Consider the following 20,019-nt stretch of genomic DNA (forward strand, 5'->3'; position numbering starts at 1 on the left):
ACTTTAAATCTTAATATTTAATATGATTCAATAATTAATAAAAAAAATCTAATTTTAAAACTATCAAATCATTAGTTTATGAGATATTATCATGTTAAGAGATATAAAAATAATACAAAAATTGCAAATGACATAAAATGTAATTATAATTTTCTTTTTTTCCTCCGATACTCTTGCAAGTTACAAGTAATATATAGGGCATAAAAGTAAGCTTTAAACACTTTATTAATTATGAAATATTGATGTTGAAACACTTTATTAATTATGAAATATGGATGTTGACAAGGTTCTCCATTATGATTATGAAACATATAATGGTATTTAAATAAAAATAAAAATAAAAACATTATGATTAGGAGGGTGGCTGTCAATTCGATTCAGATTGCGAATCGATGGTTTGGGCAATAAAAAAATTAAAAATAATAAATAATAAAATAATAAAATAATAAAAATAATAAATAAATAAATAAGCGCAGCTTTCATGACATTCTTATTCACAACTTGGTGTGGGGCAAATGCACCATTATTGAAATACACAAAAACCTCGACCATCAATTTATTCTTTTCTTTGTAAGTTGACTAAGTAATTAGTGCGTCTAATCTCAAAAGCATTCTTTTATTTTTTTTGTGGGGTGGACTAGCAATATTTGTGTGCTGTTTGTATAATTTTAATAATGGTTAAATAATAAGTAATAATAAAGATCATAATGAGGTCTCAGCAAAAATAATAATAATAATAATAATAATGATTATAATGAGGTTGAGGTGGCGTAAAGGACTAAAAATCTTGATGTGGTGTACATCAAAGAGAGCGTTATGCTCAATGCATTAGAGGCAAAACGAAGAAATGTACAATGGGCTTGAAAATTTTCGGAAGTCAGAGGGACAATGCCACAAGCTTTGCATAAGCATGTAATTTTTTATTGCCATAAAAAAAGGCTTGTAGTTATTTTTTAAGTTTTAAAGCATAAGAGCATCCCAAAGTATTCAAATAAAATCATATATATATATATATAAATATTATCTATTTTATCTGATAGAGAACATTTTTCTTTGTTGTTGCTTTGATGAATTTGCTTCATTAGTAGGATCGCGATTCTACTTTAATTGTTATGGATTGATGCCAAAATCTAATCCTAAACAATTGTTATAGATTGGTGCTAAGATCTAATCCTAAACAGATAGATCTAATTTTAATAATGGATACAGTACCCATGAAAATTACCCTTTTTTAGTAAAATTATATGAGCAAATGCCTAAATCGAAACATGTTATTATTGTGGGAGCATGTAGAATAATAAAAGAATGTTGAGTACGGATTCTTATAACACTATATAGAGTGTCGATAAGCTAATTTTCATAAATATTTATTTGCTTGACTGTCCATCTAAATCAGAAGTTTTATAAATACTATAATAAAACTTCAAAAAAAAATATCTCAAGAAATTTATAAAGATCAAATTAGATCTCAACAGGCAAATCGGTGTCATAAATCCTAACAGTGGTGTTCGAACTTGTACACATTCAAAGTAAGTACATTTGCAATTTTACATTTGAAAGACCTATCCCATTTTTACTGTAAATTTGCGTTTTACATTTGAAAAGCCTATTCCATTTTTATTCTAAAAAATCAAAGTAAAGAATGAGTTAGAAATACATTTTTAAAGATTGCTAAAATAATATAATTTATATATATAGAGTGGATTGAGATGTTCTAAACTTGTAGGTTTTTGTTGTTGTTAATTTATTTTTTTAAAATAGTTAAGCGCTCAATAGATGCAGATCACCATGCTATCAAAAAGAAATAAATAAATAATTAAAATACAGATCACCATGAGACCCTTTTTTTTTTTAAAATTTTTTTGGCAAAAACTATACATTTCGAGCCACTCAAAATTTTTCATCAAGAAAAAAAAAAAATCTGCTTATTATTATTATTATTATTTATGACCCGACTGCATCGTGGACAAAGTGTCTCTTTAGCCTGAATTTGGCTGCCTCAGACGAACTTTCAAAAACTATATTAGTAAAGCATGTTTATTATATTATTATTATTATTATTATTATTTAATTATTTTTGCTTGATTTACAAGGTAGAAAACTTAAGAGAGTATGCTAATCCAAATACGTTTTCGGCCTATGAATATCACCGAAAGCCTTTTTTATAAAATTAAATTAAAATTTAAAAAAACCCTATAAGGATGAAAGGACATTTTCCTAAATAAAATCTCTCCTTATCTCTCTCTCTCTCTCTCTCTCTATATATATATATATAATAATAATAATATATACACATACATATATATTGTATGTATATGCAGATGGCCTTTCAGCCAAAAAAAACTCTTCGGTAGCCTATCAACTATGCCAATTAGGGGTGGGCACGGATTGGGTTGGTTCGGTTTTGGACCGAAATACAACCCAATCCATACATATCGGTTTTTCTAATTTACAATCCAAACCAAACCATTGAAGTATTAAATCCAAACCAAACCAAACCATTTATGATCGGTTTGGTTTGGATTGGTTGATCGGTTTGAAACTTACTAATTTATAAATATATAATACAAATAAAAAATTTTCCAAATATAAAATATAAATAATAAATTATAATTATCCAAACATAAAATACAATTAGAATAATACAACATAGTCTACAATGGAAAATAAAATAAGAAAATGTAGCAAATGATACACATCATGCACTTATTAAATAGCAAACATTAATGTCATCATCTCACTCCTATAAAATCAAATTAAAATTGTTAGAACAAATAATGTAAAATAATACATTCGTCAAAATTCATTCACTCAAAAATCAATGCATAATTCCTTTTTTTTTTTTAACTTTAAAACTTTGGTAAATCATAAATCAATCAACGTTGACAGGTTCACTAATTTTAGTTGATTCTGTAAGTTCTACAAAGATTAAAACAATAAAATTAGCAATAAATTATATTTAAACATATATATATATATATATATATATATATATAAGTAACAATTGTATACAATATATGTAGATATATATATGATGGGGATGTAAAAAAAATATATATATTATGGTGATGGTGATGGACTGGTAGTGGGCGGCAACAAAGGTAAATGTTTAGTTTAGCGTTACAACTTACAATTTGATTTAGGATTTGGGATATGGGGATGTAAAAGAAAAAAAAAAAAATATATATATATATATATTAAAAATCAATATATAAAAATGGAAAAAAAAATTTAAAAACTAATATAAAAAATGAAAAAAATATTCTAAAATTAATATATAAAAATGAAAAAAATAAAAAATATATAATTTTTTAGTTATATAATATATTATTTGGATTGGATTGGATTGGATTGGATTTATATTTCCAATCCATAACCAATCCAATCCATACAATTTATAATATTTTGAACCCAATCCAATCCAATTGATGTAAAAATCCAATCCAAACCGTTAAAAATGGATTGGATTGGGCGGATTGAACGGGTTGGATTGGATTTTGCCCACCCCTAATGCCAATAAAGTCTGCTAGGAATATTTTAAAGTTTAATTTCATTAATAATTTTTGTTTATTAAAAGTTAATATCCTAACATAAAATATAATATGAAACTGATTTAACATATTAAAAACTATGACTAAAATCTATATAATTTTATTTAAGTAATAATAACTTCCACTACCATCTTCCAATTTTATTTTTATGTCTTAAAGGCTATATTTGTAGTTTTTATATATATATATATATATATCTCCAAATTTAGTGTTTAATTTTGCAGATGAATTTCATTATTTTCCACACAATATATATATATATATATCTAAAACTATGCAAAGTAAGTTTATAAATTTTGGTGGCTCTGTCTGTTTGTTGTGTTCGTTTTGTTTGTTTTTTCTGCTGTGAATTTCGGTGGTTTTTGTTCTTATCATCGAAAACTCCTCCATAAATGCTAAAACCCAGTTAGAGTTCTTGATTCAGTTTCTTCCCCAAAATGGGGGGCCCATTGAAACAGAACAAATCAACTTGGCAAGCCCTGAACTTCCTCTTTCTCTTCTCTCTCTTTTCACTTTGGCGCCACTTGTCCTTATATATATCTGTCATCACAACTTCGTTCTCTCTCCCCTGTTTTCTGGTTCTTCAGCTGCTCTGCTCTTTCCGTGTATTTTACTGTTTTTGCTCAACTTGTAGACAGAGCTTTGACATAATCTATATAGGTCTTGATTTTGTGTCCTACGCAATTCTGGGTCTTTCTTAGAAGTTTATGGAAACTGAAAAAGAACCAGCTGCTAAGGAAAATAACGATGGCATTCCCACCGCCAGAGTTGATCCTCCAATTCAGGGGGTAAATCATTTTCGATTCTTTGTTCTTCTTCATTACCGGCTCTTCCTTCCTATTATTATATGATTTTTTAACGTTTTATTTTTTATTTTTTATTTTTATTTTTTTGTGGTTTGTATCACCAATCTATGAATTGGGTTTAATTTTGATTTGAGAATTTTTTGTGGGTACCGTGCGAAATTGGTTACAATGGATTTTCCACTTTGGTACACAATTATTTTGTACTTTAGGCATGATGTTTACCAATTCTTGAGGGAATTATAATAGTATAACTTACATGTTTGGTATCTCTGTGATAATTAGTCAAAATAATGTTTCTGAGAAATGAACTATTTAAAGTTTATAAAATTGTGTTTTAATTGGGTATAGTTTTCCAATGAGTTGAATGGAGAACACTAGCTATGCCATATCCAAATTGCATAATCGAGAAACTGTGTTAGCTCAGCAGGCAAACAAAGGCCTCAAAGAAATATTATACCCTTAGGGCTCCAAAATCTATGAGCAGGGCACCCTTAGTTGTCAGTTACCATGTCCATAGCTATGTTAAGCTTCATGCCAGGTTGGAAATCTCTGATTGACTTCACCAAGAGTGGTGCTCGCTGAATTTTTAAATTCAAGTTTTACAGCTCCCAAGTTTTACAGCTCCCAATTTTTAAGAACGCAGAGTTTGGTGTTGGGTTTAATAGTTTCTGCATTGCAATAAAAATTGCATAGGACCATACAGTGTCATTTTATATATCTTTTGTCTTTCAGATTGCTCCATTTATGTCCTATTTTTCTGTCCCTTTTGGTAATATGATCCTAGTTCTTCCATCTATAGATTTAGTTTCCGAATGCATGATACTTTTGGTGATTGTATTTCTTTGTTACATGTGTAGTTGTGTACCATTTGTATCATTTCTAAGGTGACTGAATAACGTTAAAGTGAAATTCATATTGTTTCTAAACCTGGCATCCTTTTTTTTTCTTTTTTTGGTGTGGTTTTCTTCCATTCTGTTCATTTTTCACAGGTTGGTGATTCAACTGAAATCATAGAAGAAAGTCTCCCTGGTTCGCAATGGAGACGAAAAAATCTTGTGTTAGAGATACCCTCAAGAACTCTTGAGGAAACCATAAAGGATTTCAGAATAAATATGCCCCCAACACCAAGTCCAACTTCCAAAAGAGTAAACTTTTCCCCACTCTGCAGCCCTAATTTTGCAAGAATTAGTGGGTCCCCAGGTCCCTCATTGTCCAAACCTAAATCAAACAAAAACCTCCTTCCGAAACTAAGTTTAAGAAATTGGAATACTACTTTAGAGATTCGGAAGGCTGCTATTCTTGCATTGGGAGGTTCACCTGCAGGGACACATGGGAAGGGTTTGACTTCAAGAACATTGTCATTTACAAAGCTTTTAACCCCCAGAATGAAGAGTGCCTCATCCTTGCCTGTTACCCCAGTTGCTCACTCCAATCCAGAGTCCATGCATGGGGGAAGCATGATTGATCCGCTAAATGCATCTGTGGGTGTTTACCATTTATCAACTTGATAATAGTTTTTATGTGTTAATTACTTAACGAATGAATTTGCAATATTCAGTCGCTTTAATGTGGGAATCTTGGATACTATATATCTGAATGTGATTACTTTGAAAAATTAGTGTGCAACTCTATTTTGTTCTAGATATAGTTTAAAAAATCAATCATGCACAGTTGTTAAAACTCATTAACTACCGAAATGATGAAAAAGAAAATAACCTGAATTGTGTAGACATCTTTTGAATTCTATAATTTATTTTCCATTTCTTTTCTGAATAATTTTAGTTATGCTTTAGTTTTCCCCTTATTTTTCGCTGTCACTTGATAATTACTAATGCATAATGGTATTCCACAAAACTACAACATTCTAAATTGTTTTGAAAGCAGTTGATTTACTTAGTTTGATCCATTGTTGTAGTGTCAACGCATCCAAAATTTCCTTTATATTTTATAGACAATGAGACAACAAAGGGACTTTTTGCCTAGGTGTCAAAAATTAAACCTGGACTGCTGGTGTCTGACTGGTAGTCATTTTAGTTGCTTACTGGTCCCCATTGCTTTGCCAACGTAGTTTCTTAGGCAGGATCTAATATTTGGTAACTTTTATTATCTCATGTCCATTAAGCACATCCTTTACATAAGTTGTTATCATGACGTGGATCTTTCATCTAATGTCTGCTTGTGCTTTACATCCATGATAGCATCCAAGTAAACTATGGATATCTTTTTTTCTGCACTTTTATTTGATTATATCTTGCTTTTATTTATAAATTATAATTGTGTGTGTCAGTGAACCCTTACTAATATAGTTATCCAGAATGCAACTTCATTCTTACAGAATTCCCCATTTTCCAGAACGGAGCATCCCATTTACCTATTCACCGCTCACAATCTGTCCCTGTGATTAACAAAGATGGAATAATAGCTTTACGTAGTGTTTTCCGTGTTGTTCCAACCACTCCACGAATGGTTGAGGGGACTGTCACTGCACCCCAAAAAGATGACAATGGTATATTATTCTTGTACTTGTGCATATACATCAATACATCTGAGATATATGGTTTTTGTAACTGTATTTACAGTTGATCCCCGCTTCCCTCCCTTCCACCCAAAAAACAAACACTCTTGCATGCCACTTGATAATATTTTCAAATCTTTAATTTGGTGATATGTTAAAATTATTTATCAAAATCTTTTTAAAGTTTTTATGGATTTAAATGGTCAAGTCAGCAAGTACAGTACTGATAAAATGGTTTAGGACGATCACAAAAAGCATTAAAACCATAACTGGAAATTGGGCTAGTTTGGAATGCGTTTCACTGGATGATCAAGATTTGATCAAAGTCAACTCTTTCCTACTTTGTTCTGAGATCATGTTACCTGATGGAGCTACACTATTGTCATCCAAGCTTTTACTATTTGTAAACACATAGCTTAATTAGATAGTCATCTTCTGTTTCTTGTATTAGGGACCCCCTCCAAACTAGCTATCAAAGTTCAACTAGGTTAGAAGTTTCCATGTATTTCTCATTCTAGTTCCTAGTTGTAACTCGTGATAACCAACTTGTCTTAGTTTAGTTGTGTGGTTCAGATGAAAGTGATGATGGTGGTGAAGATATTCCTGAAGAAGAAGCTGTGTGTAGAATTTGTTTGGTTGAACTGGGGGAAGGTGCTGATACCCTCAAGATGGAATGTAGCTGTAAAGGAGCACTTGCTTTGGCGCATCAAGAATGTGCCATAAAATGGTTCAGCATTAAAGGCAATAAAACATGTGAAGTGTGCAAGCAAGAGGTTCAGAACTTACCTGTTACACTTTTACGGATTCAAAATGCTCAGGCCTTTAACTTACGAGGAAGTAGACTATGGCAAGCTGAGGGTAGTCGATATAGGTAAGCGATATTCCAACCTGCTGCAATGTTCAGGAAAAGGAAATTCTTGTTCTTACTCTTCTGTTGATGAATATCGTCATTTAATTATGTAAACATATGGTTATTTGTTTGGTTTAATAAGTAGTAGTTCATCATGAAAGAGCAGATGATAAAACTTTCAGTTGTGAACAATTATTGAACCTTAAAAGTAAAGCCAAAAAAGAAAAGTTACACTAAGTTATTGCTTAATATGAGCAAGTAGTCTCGACTAGGGAGAGGAGAAGTTCCCAAGTTGTTTTTTTGTGGGCCTTTTTTTGGATGATCAGATGTTTCTTATTGCTTTTTATAATTCTTCCATGACCATTTGTAATCATCAAAATGGAGTGGAACAAGACATGTTTAATTTTGTACCTTTCTCAATACCATATCCAAGATGGTTAGCAGAAAATTAATGCACTTTTTCTCAGGGTTTGGCAGGATGTTCCCATTCTTGTCATTATCAGCATGCTTGCTTACTTTTGTTTCCTTGAACAACTTCTGGTATGTTCAGCAACTTGTCCTTGCGGCTATTTTAGCTCTACCAAACAGCCTTACATAATCTACACCTACAGGTTGGAAAAATGGGTTCAGGTGCAATTGCTATATCTCTTCCGTTTTCCTGCATATTGGGTCTTTTGGCATCCATGACATCAACTACCATGGGTAGGGCTGTCTCAGGTTCTTAATTCAGAGAACGCAATCTTTGCATGACTTCAGTCATCTCCATTTTATACTTACTCCCGTGAAAAATTTTGTACAGTAAGGAGAAGATATGTCTGGGTTTATGCAATTATTCAATTTGGATTGGTGGTCGTCTCTGCTCATCTTCTTTATACAATTGTGAGAGCTATAGATTTTGTTTTGACTTCAGATTGCTAGAGAATAAGATTTTACAATGGAAAGTTTCTCATATGTTGTTGTGGTATCTACAGCTTCACATGCAGGCTGTTCTCTCTGTTCTTCTAGCCACATTTACCGGGTTTGGAGTTACAATGTGTGCAAGTTCTCTCCTTGTTGAGGTATTAAGTTGGAGAAGAACATGGTTTGCTCAGTCAAATCTACAGCAGAGTTCTCAGGAATTAACACCGCTGGATCAACCACCAGAAATCCCAGTTCAAACCCAGATGAATCCTAGCCACAGTGGAGACGAAGTGCGAAGTACAGAAGCTATTCGTGCTAGCTGACATTAATGTATTTCAGCGTGGATCAATGCCATACAGTGGGTTAACAAGGACTGATTGTTGTTGTAAAGAACGCATCATATAATATCCAAGTGTTTGGTTTATTAGTAGCTGTATCATATAATATATGTTGGTATAAGAACAAATAATTATTACTATTGTCCTTTTGTTTGTATTTTTTGTTTTTTGTTTTTATATATATATATTATTAGTAGCTGTATCATATAATATATGTTGGTATAAGAACAAATAATTATTACTATTGTCCTTTTGTTTGTATTTTTTGTTTTTTGTTTTTATATATATATATTATTAGTAGCTGTATCATATAATATATGTTGGTATAAGAACAAATAATTATTACTATTGTCCTTTTGTTTGTATTTTTTGTTTTTTGTTTTTATATATATATTTATATATATATATATATATATTTTTTTTTTTTTTTCTGTGTTTTCCTTTTCTTCTTTTGCGGTGGGGCAAGAGTTTGATTTTAATTTATCTTATTTTGACATTTTTGTTGTACAAAATTATACTTAAGACTGAATTGAGTAGAAAACTTGAGTTTTTTGAAACTTGGGGAGGGGGAGGCCTAATCGAATATAAAAACCAAGGGTTATCACAAGTTTAATTTTATTTATTTATTTATTTATTGAATTTGAACTTTTTTTTTCTCCCAGTCCCCTTTTGAATTTCTCACTTGAGTGAAAGATCATGGATGCGGATACGTCCTACATTTCTACATTTCTACCTTTGTTGATTTTGTTTTCTTATCAAATAGAATGGTTAAAAATTGAATTGATTTAAATCTTGTAATTTTGATATGCTGGGAAAATTTTCCGGTCTTTCTATGGTTATGTGGTCTACTAATGTTTCTATGGAAATGTTAAAAAGTGTTACTTGAATTAATAATTTAAAACTAAAAACTTAAAAGTCTTTAGTAAATTCGTGAATAGTGCAATATACATATGTACATATTTTTTGAAAAAAGAATTTTGTTTTTCCATATCGATTTTAAATATAAGTGTTTGTTTGAAGAAAAAAATTTAAAACACTTATTAAAAGTATTGTTATATAAGTGAAAAATTCGAATTTTTTATAATTTAAAAAAAAAATCTCTTTTACAACACAAAAACAAAAAAATTCTGTATACCTATAAATTTTGATTTTATTCTTTTAATTATTTACTATTTTATATTAAACTATTATTTTAGTTATATTTTTATCATATATATTACAAATAACTAATTTTTAATATTTGTATTTTTGTCCAGTATTTTTTAATTTATAATGTATTATACATGTATGTACCAAATTTTATAAACTTCTCGTTTATTTATTTGTTGGTCAAATTGTTTTCCATGCTTTTAAATAAATAAAATGATTTATGCACATGTATATAATTTACATATTTTTATTGTTCCGTATATAGCTAAATGTAAAGTTTCCATTTGAGAAGTGAATTTTTGTGTTTAGATGGATTTTTATAAGGAGAAAATTGTGGACTCTAAAGGGAAAATATGGTAGAAAGTGAATCATCTAAATGATATATCATTCTAAAATTTTACGGTAAATTCAATTTACATATTTTATTAAAAGATAATTTTATCTTCAAATTTTTAACACATGAATTAAATAATTATTTGTAAGTCCTAAATGTCTTAATACTAGTAGCAATGTAAACAGGATTTTTTTTTTTTTGGCGGGTGGGGGGAGGTTCCCCAATTATTTAGAGATTGGACGGGAACGGAGATTTACTAATCGGGGCGGCCAAACCCATTCTTTGACCACCATCCCTTTTTTTTTTTTTTTTTTTGGTAATTGGCAAGAATTTCCCAACCCTGATCCATTTATAATATAATTTTTGTATTTAATTTTTTAGAAATTTAAATACAAATAATTTTCTTTATAAATAAAATGTCTAAAATGTAACAAAAAAATAATAAAATATATATTTAAAAAATACAATGCAATAAGTTTGTAAAAGTACACATATGATAAAGTCATACATTTAATAATTAATTAAATATAAAATATAAAAAAATTTAAATAAATAAATATATAGACCGGGTTGGGTTTATGGTGGGGATTTTATTCTGTAGCTCCACCCCAACCCCGATTCGGGACATAAAATTTTGCCTCGAACCCATCCTGCAATCCCAACTTATTGAGGAAAAACTGCCCCATCAGGGGTGATGCACCATGGTTTTCGAATTGTGCATGTTAAATTGCCATTTTTAAATACTAGTCAAGCATTCTTAAAAGTAATTAATAGAAAATCGATTCCTATAAAACTAATTTGTAAGAATAAATTTTCAAAAATTAGTTTCTTTTTAAATTTTGACATTTTCCTTTAAATTTTTAGACATCGATTATCTTTGTTTGAACAATGAGTCAACCATTAATCAAATTTAATATTTTGACTTTAAAAAATTTGTAAAGAATATTTTAAACCCAAGTCAAAATATCCCAAGCATATTTCCTTGTAAAATGACACAAACTAGTGAAAGCCAAACTTGTTGATCAAATTTAATATTTTGACATTCAAAAAATTTGTAAAAAGTATTTTAAACCAAAGTCAAAATATCCCAGGCATATTTCCAAGTAAAATGACAAAAACTAGTGAAAACCAAACTTAAATTTATCAAAAAAAAAAAAAAAGGATATGGTATGAAAAATTATGTCTAACCATCTAATAATCAAGTGTAATGATCTTTAAGCATCTATCATTTTTAATTGAAATTTATTTGAATGGACAAAAACTGACACAATTTACCATTGAACGATTTGAATTATAAAAATGACCTGAATTATGAAAATTACTGCTTGTGGGGTGGAACAAGCGAAGTTTAAGTAGGCCCTGTATTTTTTAATTGGATGCTTTGGCCTCTGGATAGCTTGTGTGAATGTAGAAATTGACATCAAGCAAGATGTGAATGTAGAAATTGACATCAAGCAAGAAAAAGGAAAAAAAAGGTAATGGTTACAATGTCAATGAGATAATGCTCGGAGTTCACACATGCTTGGTGAAAAACTTACAACGGTTATATTTATTAACTTATGTATAATGTGGAAATCAAGTTAACCTTGCAAATAATATCAAGTGAAGTTGAATTAGTTGGTATATCTTTTACACATATATCCATAAGATTATGGATTCAAATCCATCACAATCTTCTTTTTAAATTAAAAATTGTCGTAATGATTAAAATAAAATAACTTATTGTTAAAAATTAAAATTTGTTGTAATGATTAAAAAAAAAAACTTATTATTAAAAATTTGATTATGAAACGTTCATTCTACTATATCACCCATACAATAGTTGAATACTAGGTATTAGGAATATGACCTCTTAGATAAAAACATAACTTTTTGTCCAAATAAGCAAATTCTAAATCTCAAAAAATATAAAATTAAAAAGCTACTTGCCGGGCAAGCATATAAATAAGATTTTGCAATCCCATAGATTTTCCTTAAAGGTGTTAACTATAAAGCAATTGGAGATAAAAACTGTCTCCTTTCTCATTTATATTATAAAACAAATAGAATAAATGGAAATGCTCGTGCCCCGAGCCTACCAGGAACGATTGTCGTTCGCCCAATAATTTGCAAGCACGAGAAGCTGTACCCCACAGATTAGAATTGTGGACTGGTGGCTTTTGTAGTTTTATCAACAATTTGGAGATCCGGTATGTTTTGGATCCTTATGTAACGGTATTTTCTGAATCCTTATTGTTGTAAGGAGTTACCAAAGAAATTCTTTTAACAAAGATGTGAATTAGGAAAGATTGGTCGGAACTTACCCAACAAGGAATTTCACTACCTTCTAACCGTTATAGTCCCAGCCGCCATTCTTCTAACACAAGGATGAGACTATAGCATCCTTCTAAAAGCATCTACATGAATTTAAACATAGTCTACCTCTATTAAATCATTTTGAAGATAAAAAAATTTCCACTAAATCCCAATCATAGATTAATACTATATACCAAACGTTCCTCAACTGGGTGACACAAAACATGGTCGACCACACTCGTTCAGATTCAATGCAAATCTTGCAGTAATCCAACAACGTACATGGAAAAAATTGCATCACTAAGAGATTCAAATATAACCACTTAAGCGCACCGCTAAGATATACAAATTTCAAAGGAGCAACTTCAAATTATTCCTGTCAGTAATTAGATATTATATCCCAGCAACCGCCGTTTTATACTTACACTGGGGTTCTCTCTCCCACCACCACCTCCTAGTGCCCTTCAATATCATTTTAGTCTATACAACACCAATTGGTTAAACCTCATGGCTGCAAGTCTGGAAAATAAAAAATAGAAGGAAAAAAAAAAAAAGGGAGAAAAAAAAAAAATTGGGGCAATAGATAAAGAACGACTGCATGATGCATTAATGATACTTCCGTCATTGCTTGTAACTTGAAATGCCAACCTTGCTTGATAATAGTGGTTTCTCCTTCAAGCTGGTACCTAAAATGGTTTCAGCCGTGTTTGATTGGTTATCGGCAACCCCGGGCCTCATCCAAATTTTTATGTGCCCCTCCCGGCAGACAGTGAGAACAGATTCTTGAGTAAAAATCAAGCCAGAAAGGGGTTCAGTGTGTACACGGTGTGCAACCAAAGGTGAGATCTTTGGAATATCTCGCATGCTGGGAGCAGGTTGCAGAGTGCCAATGGGGCAAACACTGTCCCAATGAGATGACTGACTTCCGGTACTATAAGTGGGGGAACCACCAGGAGGTCTTCGCAATGGTACTACAATCTCGTCCATTTCCAGGTCCCACAGGAGCAACTGTGTGTCCTGGCCACCAAAATGCAGGTTGGAAAAATGATGACTATGATTTCAGAATTGGGCATAGCTGCTAAATACAAATATGAAACCAGTGGATTATACAAATCAAAGATCATTAAATCAATTCCCAAAAACATATTAGCAACTGAACTGTACTTCTCCTTACTGTAGCAATCAATGGTCTATATTAAGCAACCAATACATCAATTATGAGTCAATTCAATCTTTTAATCTTCAATACCCTTACTGAGGCAAAAAGTTATACATTGGCATTTGCTTCTCACAAACGGTTAATTTTGTGACCAGTTGTGCATTGGGGCATTATCCTATAGCAACAAATAGTTAAAACTTGCAAATAATAAGATATACCCTATCATAAATGTACTTTAAATTATACCAGACGACCAACAATTTTCAAGTACCTGACCAACGGAACCAAACCGGTACATGACTGTCTCTTCTGTGCCATCTGAATTAGGAGAGGACCAATAAGAATCAAAAGCCACACCACTAACCTGCCAGAAGCATGAGTAAATAGTGAAAGCTGGACAATCACGAGTCACTAACAAGCCTGTGACTTGATAACAAACTTACCCATGAGTTGTGCCCCTCACCCCATGCTACAACTTTACGATCTTCCATGCTCCAAACTTGAACCAAATCATCTTCACCTCCCGTCAGTACATATTTTCCATCAATGCTGATTAGCAGTTAGATAACCAATGAAAAATTAATTCTTCAAAGATAAAAAGCCACAAATCATGGGAATAAAACGTCATAAATATATATATATATATATAAAATAAATTAATTAATTAATTAAAAAAATTTTAAAAAAATTAAAAAAAAAAGAAAAAAGAAAAAAGAAAAAACACTACAATGCAATATTTAGAAACAGGAAGAAAATATTTAATTGAAATCCAATAAGTTATGCACCTCCAAGCACAACATAAAAGAGCACCATAATAACTTTTGCCACCACATACAAGTTGCTCTTTTGAGTAGTCAAAAACTCGTAGGTAACCTGCATTAGATAATTGAAACAGAGTTGATGCATATTTCCAACTAAAAATAAATGAGGATTAGATAATTGAAACAGAGCCGATGCATATTTGCAACTAAAAATAAACCAGAAGCAGAAGAATCCACAAATAATTTATATGGAATTTTACCATCTCTCCCTACAGTAGCTAAATATGTCCCATCAGTTGAGAAAGCAATGTTATTAATTGAACCTTGGCATATATGCCATCTCGCAATCGGGTTACTCTGCATATACATAGCAGGAAGTCAAGAAAAATTAATTGGTAAACAGAACAGAAAAATAATAAAAATTAATAGGTAATCAGAACAGAAAAATAATACGTCTGTAATGCAAATCCCTCCTTTAAATAAACAACGGTAACCAATTTAACACCCTCTGAAGAAGTCCAAAGATCAAACCACACCAAATCAATTAAAAAAACCTAACAATTTACTGGTGACAAAAACCTAAAGATATCTAAAATGATCAAAACATATTTCAACATGCAAGCATCAAAATATATCTACTAATCTACAAATTATCTCGCGGCTTGGTTTCCAGACATGTACACTAGAAACAGACTTTCTACAAGCAATAGAGTTGCTCAGGGAGCAAGAAAAATGTTTTTGCACATCAAGGTAATTTGATTGAAAATACCAAGTGCTGCAAGATTTTATGAAAGTATCTTCTGTTTTAAACAGAGATTAACAATGTCAGTGCTCATGAAATTAGCAAAGTTTGCTTTAAGCTCTTAAGAAATGTTTTTGCACATCAAGGAAATTTGATTGAAAATACCAAGTGCTACAAGGTTTTAGGAAAGTATCTTCTGTTTTAAACAGAGATTAACAATGTCGGTGCCCAAAAAATTAACAAAGTTTGCTTTAACCTCTTAAGACCAGCAGGTCTGGTTGGAAGAGGGGCCTATGTCTCACTGCACTCATCCAATATTATCCCTGTTCTGTTTCCTAGGAGGACTAACAGATTTAAATTTGAAAATAATAATAATTCACTTGGTCTTTGTTTAACCAATTGGTCAAAATCATGTACTGCAGAATGCAGACACAACCAAATCACCATTACACAAGCATACCCACATGTGCACCTAAACCACCCACCTATAAGACATGCACACCCTAATAACAGATCCAAAATAGTTTATGAATATCAAATAGAAATTAAAATATTTCAATACCTTGCTGTACCGAGCATGTGCAACAGAAAATTGAGTTTGATCTTTGATGACAGGGAATGAAGAATCACCTGCACCATCTTTGCTCTAAAGGGTATAAATAATAAGTAATTCAGATCACTACGCAGGAAAAACATGTCATAAATATTATGAAAGTCAAAGAAGAAATTTTATTTTTAATATAGAAACTTGCCTTTTCATACACATACTGGTTGCCATCGGCATGAGCAACTATAAAAGCACCATCACCACCAGGCACCCATGCAATACTGGTACACCGACTGTTTAGAACATATGCCAATCAAATTAGATAGCATACAAGTTGAAGTGTTCAATGTTTCTTCTTCTTCTTCTTCTTCTTTTTTATTTTTTTTTTCACCCCCAAAGTTTTTCAACATACTTTAAGTGAACAATAGTCATATTCTTATCAGCATCCAAATTCAGATGTAAATATGAACGCAAAAGAAGTTATAAGAATTCTTTCAACAGCCAAGTGGCACTATTTGAGCACTATGTGATGTAATTTCAACCACAAGTTGAATGCTTAAATATTAATATATGTTGTGAAACATCTCTTATTTGAACTTCTCTTCATCTTTTTCCTTTATTTATACGCAATGCTGTCATTTTTCTTTTTCCAACTCTAAAATCTAGACCACACTATTAACCATGCCAACCTTAAATCGACAAAGTGCTCCTTTCTAGAGTCTCTCACGTCAAACCTATTAGATCTCCAGTTTACCTTTGCATAATGAACTGCAACCCTAACCCTAAATCAATCTTTCCACCTTATAGGTCTTCAAAACTGGATCATAGCATTCTAGTCTCTAACTTGCCAGCTGCCTGGAAAACCTGAAACATATATATGCTTTCCCCCAACAATATGCCCTTGGAACTAACCCTTTTTCAAGCTTTAGTCAAACCTAAACACAATTGTATCTTCTATCCTCCAAACCTTACAGTTACCATTTCCCTATAATTAATGCACAATGAATTGTAGAAACCAATATGCTGCTGTTTTCAAACATCACAATGAAATTATGTTTCTAAATTCTAATGCCATTGAATTTTAAGTAAGCATCTAGTATGGGAAGGGTAAATTTGTGACTTGAAAAGATACTCCATCATCTGATACGAAATGTGCTGATGATATGGCAATTAATTTTGACAATAATTTGAGTTTAAAGCATTAAAGAGACTTCAGGCAACGAAAGTAAAATGGTTCTTATTAAATGATTGTAGAGGAAAAGGAACTAGCCCTTGGAAAAGTGAAACAACTCAACTTCAAAAGCTGTAGCTATATGGTGGTTGTGAAATTACAGTAACTGCTTTTGAATTCTATATAACTTATTAATAAATGGTTAACCCAGGTGACTCTACGGCAACTGCAAAACCACAAAAACTTCTCATTGGTAAAGTTGAAAGGGGTAGGGGACACAGTGGCTTACATAGAAGAGAAGAAACAAGTAGATTGAATACTAGAAGGAAATGCTTTAAAGATTATACAACTTATCTAACCTCAAAATCAATCAGTTAGAAAACTAGGAGGCAAACTGGAACATAGGAAGTAGCAAGTCAATTTACTGCTTCAAACTCAAAATCATACTAGCAACAAACTCAAAGGAGATATTTTGGAACTATGAAGCGGATAACATGAATGCTAGACTGTAGATATTTACATTGTCATGAAACATTAAATGCAATGAGAAATTTCTATTAACAATATTATATGCTTGATACCACAGACAAAAATTAAATAAATATATAAATTAAAGAATAAGTAATCAAATAGAGAGAGATTAAATCTTGCCTGCAATTAACTGAACCATCTTTATTGTAATGCTGGGCCCCAACGAGCTTCTTTCCAACATCTTGTAACTGTTGCCTCAGTGACACTGAGTAGACTACAATAACACACAATACCTATATATATATATTTGAAGTACTTCTGAAAAACAAGATTGCATTTAAAATTCACGCAGAAAATTTTACCATCTCCGGAATTCAAACCAATAACCAAGTCATGTCCATCCTTTGCGTCTTGATCAAATGCGTGGCAAACAGGGTTTGAATTACTAAAATGTATTGACTTTATGGGATCCTACACACAAGAACAAATTTCTCATACACCAAGCCATAGAGTTACAGCTCATAAAAACCAGAGAACACTACAATACCTTGTCTTGAGAATTCAAGTCACTTATAAAGATTGCATCTCCCACATTAAAGATCAAGAAAGTCCCTTTCCCATCAAAATTCGAAGTAGATGCTGAATTACTTGAACTTGAAGCCACCAATGATCCAACTCTACTATTCCCACTAACACTCTTACTCCCACCATTCCCTCCAACAAAGCTAAGTGCACGGCTCCCATTGCCGCCACCCAGAAGCCGTGCAGCAGCTGATCGTACTCCACTGCTAGCGCTGAAGCTTGGAGGCGGTGCGGTAGGAGTTGATGGAGATGGCTTGTCCTTGAGGTGTGCTAGGGTAACCTGATAATCAACAACCAAGGAGATTCTAAAAAAATTGAATATCCATATCTATAAAACTAAAAAATGCATCCAAAAGTTACATCCAGCTGATGGGCCCCAAGAATACGTGAAACATTATGCTCAACCCTCCTCCCAAAAAATTGAACATGACCAAAATCGAAATGGAACTTTAAAATGTAAGAAATTCAATAAAAATATCGAAGATAACGTACCCTAAAACATCAAAGTAATTAAAACCATTGTTTCAAGAATTGACTTTAAGATTGAAACCCGCTTATAACTAACAAAATTCATGGAACAGAACCATATTACAACAAGCAATAACAATCAATGCCAAACAAAAAAAAGAGAAGGAAAAAAAAAAAGAAAAAAGAAAAAAACCCTAGCATTCAAACGTAACTAACGAGGAAAAGATCCAAGAAATATCGAATTTATCAAGAAAATCCCCATTAAAGCACTTCCAGCAAATGGGCAGTGAACCAAAATCATTTTCGCAGAAATTAAGCGACCTGAGTGACGGTTTTGCCATGGGTGTAGTGAAGGAGACCCGAAGGGTGAGTCTTCTCGTAGTGGAGTTTATAGCGACCTTCTGGAGTCTTGAAGTAGGTCTTGAGTCCCGGAGATTGCGTGTTGCCGCCCGATGAAGCCGTTGACATCATACCGTTGGCCGTGTTGATCATGGTGACGATTACGAACGGCCGGAGAGCAAGCGATCATGACCCCCACAAGGGCTTTTGTTTGAAAGCTATTTTTTTATTTTTTTATTTTTTTATTTTTTTATTTTTTAAGGAGAAGAAAGAGGATAAATGAAGGTGCTCCGCTCAAATGGTATTTTTCGGTTTGGTTTTCCACTCTTGTTTCTAGCTCTTGCAGGGGTCTTCAATGGCTTCCTGGATCAATAGGGTTTGCATCCTGTGGTTTGCAGCTTATGGAAACGCTAGCCAGGAAAACGCTGTAATTGTCAAAAGTTGATGTTTGACTTTGGGCTATCAAAGTCAATGAAAGCAACGGCTGGGATGAAAGGATTTTCACCACCCTGTTAATGAGAGTGTGTAAATCGAAAACTATAAACCTTTGGTACATTGGGCCCAGGCCTCTGTTGTGGAGCAAGATTTTTTTTTAACAATTTAAACCCAGCCCTATTTAGAAGACTATAGCTTAGCGTCCAAACACTCACCGATACTAAACGGTGCGAATTTGTAAGACATCATTAGTGGACTTGTGCAAATACATGATTTAAATTACGGTTCAGAGTATGAACAAAAAAGTCAGTATAATCAAACCAGATATCCTCCTATATCATCAATCATGGTAAGCATCCTTCAAAATCATATCGCTCATAAACTACTTCTGAGTCGCCTTCAAAATAACGTTCTCACTACAAACCGCCAACATAAAAATCAATAAATTGAAACATGTAACATGCAATCCATGGCAGAAAGAACTTAAATGCTACAAAAAAATATAATAAAATAAAAACACATACACACAAACACAATATGTTAAGAGGGATAAAAAAACCGAGAAGTTTCAAGGTAAACGACCATCAAACAGCATGGGCTTGAGTA

The 20,019-nt window shown here is 32.0% G+C and overlaps 2 protein-coding genes across 10 annotated transcripts; one reads left to right on the plus strand and one right to left on the minus strand.

The window, feature by feature from the left end:
• The first annotated feature begins 3,822 nt into the window (after nucleotides 1-3,822).
• LOC107433100 (uncharacterized) lies at nucleotides 3,823-9,100 on the plus strand. 6 transcript variants are annotated; one of them, XM_060812786.1, is made up of 8 exons: nucleotides 3,823-4,339; nucleotides 5,347-5,842; nucleotides 6,672-6,863; nucleotides 7,446-7,743; nucleotides 8,190-8,262; nucleotides 8,334-8,352; nucleotides 8,522-8,601; nucleotides 8,694-9,100. In XM_060812786.1, exons 1-8 carry the CDS (start codon nucleotides 4,259-4,261, stop codon nucleotides 8,943-8,945), a joined length of 1,491 nt encoding a protein of 496 aa, XP_060668769.1. In that variant the 5' UTR covers nucleotides 3,823-4,258; the 3' UTR covers nucleotides 8,946-9,100. The 6 variants fall into 6 exon arrangements, with proteins under 6 accessions (XP_060668769.1, XP_048321578.2, XP_060668768.1 ...); XM_048465621.2 differs by having other exon boundaries at nucleotides 3,824-4,339; nucleotides 8,334-8,439; XM_060812785.1 differs by having other exon boundaries at nucleotides 3,825-4,339; nucleotides 6,693-6,863; nucleotides 8,334-8,439.
• Nucleotides 9,101-13,021: 3,921 nt separating this feature from the next.
• Nucleotides 13,022-19,385, minus strand: LOC107435414 (uncharacterized). 4 transcript variants are annotated; one of them, XM_016047023.4, is made up of 11 exons: nucleotides 18,961-19,382; nucleotides 18,137-18,451; nucleotides 17,952-18,060; nucleotides 17,770-17,863; nucleotides 16,153-16,240; nucleotides 15,963-16,046; nucleotides 14,919-15,015; nucleotides 14,683-14,770; nucleotides 14,341-14,446; nucleotides 14,169-14,261; nucleotides 13,022-13,755 (listed from the first exon to the last, which is right to left on the minus strand). In XM_016047023.4, the coding sequence occupies exons 1-11, from the start codon at nucleotides 19,129-19,131 to the stop codon at nucleotides 13,360-13,362; spliced, it is 1,641 nt and encodes a 546-aa protein (XP_015902509.2). In that variant the 5' UTR covers nucleotides 19,132-19,382; the 3' UTR covers nucleotides 13,022-13,359. The 4 variants fall into 4 exon arrangements, with proteins under 4 accessions (XP_015902509.2, XP_024923707.2, XP_024923706.2 ...); XM_025067939.3 differs by having other exon boundaries at nucleotides 13,566-13,755; nucleotides 14,169-14,215; nucleotides 18,961-19,384; XM_025067938.3 differs by having other exon boundaries at nucleotides 13,711-13,813; nucleotides 18,961-19,384.
• Between the last annotated feature and the right edge of the window lie 634 nt (nucleotides 19,386-20,019).

Source organism: Ziziphus jujuba, chromosome 11 (assembly GCF_031755915.1).
Source record: "Ziziphus jujuba cultivar Dongzao chromosome 11, ASM3175591v1".
Taxonomy (NCBI): Eukaryota; Viridiplantae; Streptophyta; class Magnoliopsida; order Rosales; family Rhamnaceae; genus Ziziphus; species Ziziphus jujuba.

What these genes read in the sequence shown, in the direction of transcription:
- LOC107433100 (XM_048465621.2), top strand. Translation starts at nt 4,259, where the DNA reads ATGGAAACTGAAAAAGAACCAGCTGCTAAGGAAAATAACGATGGCATT. An exon ending in ACCCCAAAAAGATGACAATG is followed by an intron (nt 6,864 to 7,445) that starts GTATATTATTCT and finishes TGTGTGGTTCAG; the next exon opens with ATGAAAGTGATGATGGTGGT. An exon ending in CATGGGTAGGGCTGTCTCAG is followed by an intron (nt 8,440 to 8,521) that starts GTTCTTAATTCA and finishes AATTTTGTACAG; the next exon opens with TAAGGAGAAGATATGTCTGG.
- LOC107435414 (XM_016047023.4), bottom strand. Translation starts at nt 19,131, where the DNA reads ATGATCAACACGGCCAACGGTATGATGTCAACGGCTTCATCGGGCGGC. An exon ending in GATGGTTCAGTTAATTGCAG is followed by an intron (nt 16,241 to 17,769) that starts GCAAGATTTAAT and finishes TGTTCTAAACAG; the next exon opens with TCGGTGTACCAGTATTGCAT. An exon ending in GGTTTGGTTCCGTTGGTCAG is followed by an intron (nt 13,756 to 14,168) that starts GTACTTGAAAAT and finishes TTTGGTGGCCAG; the next exon opens with GACACACAGTTGCTCCTGTG.